Genomic DNA, 8,798 nt, shown 5'->3' on the forward strand with positions numbered 1-8,798 from the left:
TGTACTAATTTCCATAGATCATATTTGCGGAAGGGTCAAATTTAAGGTCAATTATGAGGCAGCGGTAATACGATGTACAATGAGGAATCGCTTGAATCCAAATTTACAGATAAAATATTTGGTGTTATATTCGTCTCACTTAGCTTCGTCATAGTAAGGTTCTTGTTTGTATTTTAACAAACGTACAATAGATTGGTCTTTGGGTTTACGTGATAGTATTATCAGATTTAGAAATACTTTTCAGCAATTACGACTGTAATGGTAACGTTTGTGGCAGTGAAAAGAATCTCAAACCACTTTTGTTTATGAAATTCAACGTTTCAAAGTATAAGTAAGGGACAGAATATAGTTTATTTATAGATACTTGCTTCACACTAATTTTGAAGACAAGGTATTATCTGTACCTGTTTGTGTTCAAAGATGTCCGGACCACTACATAAACTCTTCTAAACGGCTCGCAAACTTTATAAACTCAACTGGTGTATTGTTGTGTGATCCAAGGATCCCTCCTCTGCTTTATGAGTAAGTTGAACAACATTTATTTAACATTTTTTCTACGAAATTTTCGATGTAAGACCTAGTCGTTGCTCTTACTTCATCAGTTAGAAACGTTTTTTTCAAAAACATATTATCTATACGATGTATATGCAGGGTTATACGTATTCAACATGTTGGTTGAAAATTCTGTTTACTAAGTCTTCAAAAATTTCAATAAAGTCACCAATTTTTATTTGTTTCAGTCAAATAATTGTATATAATATCTACATAACATCTACAAACTTGTCTTTATGAAAGTACTTTCAATCTATTATAAAGTTAATTGTTGCGAAATTCAAGAGGAACTGTCACAGTAATTGAAATATTTTATCGTTTGTACTCCACCTGGAGTCCTTCTGTGGTAACTGCCGGTCCCAGGCCTTAGTAAAAAGAGAGGGTTAGGTATGGGTTGGTGGCTCACTCTGTAAAATAAAGTCATGAAAGAAGCTATCCAGGAAAATTAAAAGAACACCAACGTCTTTAGTTTGGAGTGTTATAATGCGATTACAAAAGATTGGAACATTAAATGTATCGTTCAATGAAAGAGCGCATTATAAGACTAAAGGTGATCAAAGACGCTTATAAACGAGGATTAACGGCTACTAGCCATTGTTAAAAGTCGGTTTTCAATCCGAGATTTTAAACCATCTCATAATTATCATGATATAGGTAGTGTTTACTTAGTATGTTTACTTAGTAGTGAGATTTGTGCATTGTGGTGACAGCAAAAAAGCTAGGTTTTTGTCTACCTTTTGTCCTCTACTCTTTTTAAAAACTGATTATTTTTATAGATTTATATATTTATAACAACCATTTTCATCTCAACTTGTTGCAAAAACTCACTAAGCATCACTTAGCTTATTTCGGTTATGAGCGATACTCTAGGCTTGCTTATTCGGAGGATATTTTTTCGGTTGACCATTATAACGTAGGTATGAAATAATACAGGACAGTCATATGAACAGAACAATTTATAGAATCCGTTTTACTATGTATAATATTTTCAGACCAAAATATTTAATGGTATATATGTTTGTTGTAAAAACTGTACTGTACTATTTCATGAGAGTTTTGTGTTTTCTCTCTATATAAATATATGCGAGACATTTAATGCTGTGTTTAGAACAACTTCATAGGTTTTAAATATGTGATACAACTTACAACTAGAACTCCTTATTTCATTAGTCTTTACTCAGTATTCGAATCTTTCAATAATTTTTGTCATTCAAAAGTAAGTTGATGTGCTAGGTTTTTTTAGTTAGTTGAAACATCCCTACAATACTAGCATAGTGCAGAGTCTTCTGAACACATTTAGTAACTGTCCAAGCATATTTGAGGTTTATTTCTCTTTCTCATAGTATAAAATTCTACTTCAGAACCAGTTTTATTATCATTTAGAGTGAGGTAGTTAAGATTAGGGATGGCTAAAAAAGGATAACTGGTTGATAAGGTTTAGAATTTTCATCTACTGAAATGGTTGGGACATATATTTCATATATCCAACCACCACTCATCTTTACGGCGTAGAGGTAAGTTAGAAGTAATTTAAAGACCCTCAAACCCATAATATAACATTAGTCCATTAGTTTATCGACTATTAACCTGAGCTATATAGCTAAATGCTGGTTACCTGATTAAGATCCACATGATAATCATAATCAGACGCTGAAGATGTTGGGTGACATGGCCTAAAAATGGCGACAATGTTTCACGTGAACCCACCCTATATGTCTTTCTTAGATTATAGAGTTCAGTTACTAAGATGGATTATGCTGTAAAGTTCTATGATGATTAGGAATATTTGAATTATTGTACAAACTAGGAATCCCAGAAATAATGCGATTTAACCAAGAATAACTAGGTGAGCACGGACGAGCGTATTGCATTTGGAATTCGAAGTCAGGCAGTCATCAAGTACAATTATTAGTTCATACAAACACTACAGTTCTTCTTGCACTTTCGTCATATGATAATTGAATTTATGCAAGTTGACCACTTAGTTGTGTGATAAAACATCATCACGGGCTATGTGAACTAAAAGTGAATACCCAATTTGGTGTGAAGTGCCTACTTAAGAAAACTTATTCAAACGACTTTAATAATGTGGAATGAATGGACTTTTAATTCTTTTAGAAATTAATCTTATCATTTGATATCTCCAAATCATTGAATGGAATTTCACAGTACTCAATCACAGTCTAACTGGATTAATATTCAACTAAGTACTATGTAAGGAAGATATTGGTTTTTTTTACAGAGGAAATAGGTAGTAAAAATTAATCACTCATAGGTAACTATTATCACAATCCTTAAACAGGTTTTATACTTCTGCATTTATCTTGTATGAAAATACTAAGAGGTATCGTTTTTGATTTTTAAGATGATTAAGTGAACTGTAGACGCTTGTATATAAGGCGTCAACAGAACTTATGTTCTTACATGTAACTGGTCTACATGCTGACCATTTATTAGAGCTATAATATGAAACTGGCTACACATTTACATCCAGGTTATTATCTTTGACAGTTGAAAGCGTGAGTCAATTCAAGCTAGACCACCAGGGAAAACCTGGAAGCACTGGACGGCCGTTACGTCCTGTTGTGAGACTCCTCAGCAGTGCTCATCCACGACCTCGCCTCGCGGGATTTGAACCCAGGACCTACCAGTCTCTTGATGGAGTTAACTATACAAATCAATGGTTTATGTTAATTCAGGTCTTCATTAAGTTTAAAAAAATGAATATTTGATCGATTTCAATTTTTGTGATTGTCACGTCGTACAAAGTGTTTCCTGTGAATATTGAAAATTGTGAAATTCACATGGACTTATTTACTTTTAAGACCTAATCGTTTTAAAGATATAGTTCAATAGTCCAATCAATTAAGTCTCATTCCTCAACTCTTAGTTTATAAAACATACATACGTAAACTTATGGTATCAGTAATTCTGAAAAAAGGTGTCTATAGCTTATCATCCACTTTATATATTGGTACTCGTTTTGATCATAGGCATGCACCTATTTACAGATAAACATACTAGCAACTTTGAAACTTATTTAAGAAGAAGTAGGATTATTTATTCATTAAAAAGTAATCTCCCTATTTGGAACGCTGTTGATATGACTAGTAAAAGTGGGGTTGCTTTACGGTCATTCATTTTCCTACTTACATAATCTTTTGTTATTTACTGAATAGTTAGTAATTACAGTATATCCTGGATAATAACTATCAGGTGAATAAAAAGCATGGACTTTATCCTGTTTGCAGAACCAATCAGCTGAATAATTCAAGACCCCATTTATAATATTCGTACTGAGACTCGAACCTTGAACAAACTATGTAGAATTCTAAAACATCATATATATATATGTCAAGTATTGGTATTTTGTTTCTATTGAATTATGAACACGATTTGTATAATGAGTGTAGTGCCTCAACTAGGTGTAGAAGTTTGTCTTTGAAATTGTGGATTTCTCTAAAATGAAACTAGTCTTCAGTGATAAGGATAGTAGGTTGATGAACTTGTGTTAATCCTGACAGATTACCTTCCAGTGAAGGTTCAGCTTCTCCTTGAAAATGTTCACTGATGGGACTGATATCACTTGTTCGGGTTATGCGTTCCAGTCATTGACCACTCGATGAGAAAAACGAAACCCCACCTTCAGTTTATTAGATCGCGGTTTGTGAACCTTCTTGCTATGACCCCGGAGATTACCAGTGCTGTAGGGAGAAAAAAGATAAGATATATTAACGCCTAAATCATAATTAAAGATACGAAATGCCAGTATAAGGTCACCTCGTGTCCTACGATAAGACAAGGGGAAAACGTTTAGACGTTTCAAAAGTTCTATTTTATAGCCTTTCATTAGTTGTAAACACCTTAAAATAACTATGAATAACATAAATATACACTAAGATTACACATACTTTAGTGAATGAAGTTTATATGAATACTTTCTTAAAGGAAGCAAAAATCATAAGAAGAAGAAGGAGGAAAGAATACTAAGTATATGATTAACCATAGTATTTATATGTTGAGAATAGTAACAACACAGAATAGAAAAGATGATGATGTAAAAGTTACTGATTATCAAATTTAATAAAAAATGATTAAGGAATTTTATATAGATGAGATCATGAGTTATTTGAAGCTAGACCACCATGGAAAATTTGTAAGCACTGGAAGACCGTTTCGTCCTATTGTGGGACTCCTCAGCAGTGCGCATCCATGATCCCACCTCAAGAGATTCGAACCCAAGACTTCTCAGTTTCCCACGCGAGCGCTTGACCACTAGACCACTGAGCCGGCATCCAATAGTGTTAATGTCTAACTTCAACCGATTCACGAAGTTGGGCAACCATTCATCATTGTCTTCAGTGAGTTGATATCTTCTAACAGACCTGGTTGAACTCCACTGGTTACTGCTTCTCACTAGAACTCAGCCATCCAATGCTTCCAGGTTTTCCATGGTGGTCTAGCTTCAATTGACTCATGATCTCAACTATATAAAATTACTAAGATCTCCACAAAATCCCCTTTCTGATTAAGGAATTGTTATGAAAATAGCAAATAATCATGTGATTACTCTACACAAATAGAACATAAAACAAAATAATATATGAGGAACAATAACATTATGTATGAAATAAAGGGTCAAAAGACAAAATAGTTAGAATGGATTGTCCAACTGCGACCGTAGTCACTATGGTGGAGAAAAGCTTCTTAGGTTATCTTTATATAAACATGGGTCATTTCGAAAACAAATGGAATATCAGTTGTTCGTCATTTAACTTCAATGAACAACTAAGTTCAACTTTATGTCAACTACCCGCTAGGTGTCAGGCGGTGACGCTTGTATAATACTACAATCTTCCAGATATAGGCTCACAAGAATGTGTTCGGAAGACCTGGTGGAAGCTACTCTCTTTGTCTTTATTATATAATTTTTCTATTCTGTAAACCTTATTGTTGTGGAATGACTTACATTTATTATTAAAAGTAGTATAAATAGCAAGTATTCATTAGTAGAATTGTAAGTTATAATTAATTATATTCATCAAACACTAGAAACCATCTATTTTTTTACCCCGACAGATTACTGACATTCATTATTTTATATAAATATTACAATGATAACTGTAAAGTGAGTCCACTGTCACCAAGTTCCAATGCAATCCTCACCATCATAGTCAGAAGTTACAGAACAGGTCATACGCTTTAATAGTCAAATCATTTAGATATTAGTTACTAAATGGGAAGTTCAAAATCCATCTCATACATTTCTGCTTATATGACTAGTTAGTATCATTAATCCTCATATCGGAAATGTGACCTAATACTATGTAAAGTATCTTCACTAAATGACCATATCCTCACTAGTGACTGGCTTCAAGATATATTTCCTGAAGTTTTAGTGATAAGCAGTGACTAGTGGCGTTCAACTGGGTCTGTTGTGAGTTAATAACTCACTGAAGACAATGGTGGGTGTGTCGCTCAATTTCGTGGATTGGTTGAAGTCAGACATTAACACTGTTAGATGCCGGCTCAGTGATCTAGACGTTAAGCATTCGCAAGCAAGACCGATAAGTCACGGGTTCGAATCCTTCGGGGGCGGGATCGTGGAATCACACTGCTGAGGTGTCCCGTACTAAGATGAGACGGCCATCAAGTGCTGCCAGGTTTGACATAATAATGTCAAATAACAAAATACACAGTTATATTTGATTTAATTTCTATGTCAAAGCATTCAATCTTAATAATCTATTTAATGATGAATTATTTTAATTTAGATCACAACCGCATATATTCAATGTATCATTATGTCCAACATTACCATTATATCCTACTATACCAATTGGTGGTGTTTGTATACCAATTAATTTTATAAATCATAGCAATTTTGCTAATTTACAATATAATGCTGATTCAGAATTCAGTTTATCATTATATCAAATAATAATATGTGGTTTAATGGGATCAGGTAAATTTATTGTTTTTGTTTTTTTGATTTTTGATATAAATAAATGGGCCCCGGTGCCCAAACCGAAGTAGATGGTTTTCTTATGGGGGCACACCCAGAGCCTTTGACCTAAGGTCTGATCCACAAGGCAGTGGAGCATCGTAAGGAGATGCAGTCCCATGGTAGCCGGTGACCAACAGCAGGTTCATACGCCATTTGTTCCTTCAGGATACTGGAGCCCATGTACACCATTGGTTTGGAATCAGGATTTTCCAACTCCCCTAGGTGGACTCGCCGTGTCCACCAACCCGGTTAAAGCACCGGACATTCACCTTTCGTCTTCTCAATTTCGTAAACAACACCGGTGCCACGAGGAGGCAGTTAGTAGGACTTCTCTGGCAGAGGCTATATACGCGTGGCCACATGAGAGAATTTCGAGAAGGAGAGTGGACTCTCCCCACTCACGGCCGTACCAGGGCATTTGGGGGCTATAAATAAATGAATTTATTGTGATTGGAAGTGATCGACAGGTTGATTCAGGTTTCTAGCTAGTTACCACTCACCAACAGAACCTGCCTATAATCTTAAAAAAACTGATAACTGTTGAGAAATTCAAAACTAAATCAACAAGCTTCTTATTCTGGTACTTTTTTTTCCACTGAGTTATTCAAGTTGTGATCAATTAGCTGTAGATATAAGATAGTTACAACTTGATAGCTAAAGGTTGTTTAGCAACAAGAGATAGAAAAAACATCTCAGAGAAATATGAGTAGTCACTATGGAGTTGCAGAGATTGTTTAATCTTATTGAAGTCATAAACCAATTCAATTCAGACAACAATTAATAACCACAACTTAGAATAGAAAACAAGACTTTATGTTTTGTGCGCGAAACCTTAACCTATAGATTACTTAACCGAATTCTAAAAGTATATGAGTCTTAATTCAAACAATCTATAATATTGTATGACTATCTCCCATTTTTTCCCGGTGAATACCTTCAACACACCCAACACGTTTGAAACTTTCTGGTCATAACTTCTCTTTGAAAATCTGGAACTTTCTTCTCGAATCTAATCATTACTGAGTACATAATAATTGTCAATATAATGTTCTATAGATTGTCTAGTATAAGATGGTGGTTGGAGGTGGTCAACAGGAAACCCTGGATCCGGGTTTCGTGCTACTTGACACTCGTCAGTAAGGTGTACCTGTAATCTTGTAGGAACTGGTGCTCCCAGACGGATTCGATCCCATATCAACCGGTTTCACCTGAATAGCTCAGTGGTAACGTCTCTGACTGTGAAGCTGGGTGACACGGGATCGAATCCGTCAATGGGCATCCGTTTCCTCAAGATTACAGGTATACCTTGCTGACGAGTGCCAAGTAGAAGGAAATCCGGGTTCAGGGTTTCCTGTTGACCACCTTCAACCACCATCTTATCTCAACATAGTACATGCAGTGTTAAGCCACCTAGACTGGTGACCACATTGCAACTTGATCGATGGCATTCGATCAGCACTAAGAAGCACTTGACACACACATGACATTGATCACCATCCAGTGATCAATCAATTGAGATTGTCTAGTATTTTGAAACTATGAACCAATCTATGAACAGTAAAAAACCACAGAATCAATATCAAGGATTCCTTGCAGATTCCTTTCTTTTAACCATTTAACATCAATAATAATAATAATAATAATAATAATAATAATAATAATGAATATTCATTAGTTGTTGGTCAATAAAATTTTATCATGAATAATTTAGTTACTAAGACATTAACCCATTTTAAAGTACAAATTTGAAAAATCAATTATTTTCAGGAAGTTTTTCTTTTCCCTTTTTTTTCTTCTTTATATTTTATCAATGATATTATGACAACTATATAAAAAATTTTTATTATCCTTGAATGATGATTACTTAACCTTGAATAACCAATGATAATATACATATTTTTGAGTATACTTACGTATAATAAAGAATAAGAAGAGTAATACGCCCTTTATTGAAACTTATCTATAGTCTCTTTAGTTATTTATCAAGTTAAAGATTAATCAAGACGTTGAATAATAATTGTATATGTATATATATATCTGGTGATTGACTGGATTATGAAAACTTCGATATCTCACACGAAGCACGGTATACAATGGACAGGTCAGAATCAATTAGATGATTTCGACTCCGAAGATGACTTAGCTCTCTTATCCCATACACGCAAACAAATACAGATAAAGACAACAAATGTAGCAACAGCTTCTGCATCAGTTGGGCCTCAACATACACAAAGGAAAA

At 34.4% G+C, this 8,798-nt stretch overlaps 1 protein-coding gene across 1 annotated transcript; it reads left to right on the top strand.

Moving 5' to 3' along the window:
* Positions 1–72: 72 nt before the first annotated feature.
* On the top strand, positions 73–8,557 carry Smp_151830 (CD92-like protein; the record flags this gene model as incomplete). The annotated part of the gene is made up of 5 exons (XM_018797416.1): positions 73–153; positions 192–331; positions 361–522; positions 6,327–6,517; positions 8,526–8,557. The coding sequence occupies 5 exons, from the start codon at positions 73–75 to the stop codon at positions 8,555–8,557; spliced, it is 606 nt and encodes a 201-aa protein (XP_018652460.1).
* Between the last annotated feature and the right edge of the window lie 241 nt (positions 8,558–8,798).

Source organism: Schistosoma mansoni, chromosome 4 (assembly GCF_000237925.1).
Source record: "Schistosoma mansoni strain Puerto Rico chromosome 4, complete genome".
NCBI lineage: Eukaryota > Metazoa > Platyhelminthes > Trematoda > Strigeidida > Schistosomatidae > Schistosoma > Schistosoma mansoni.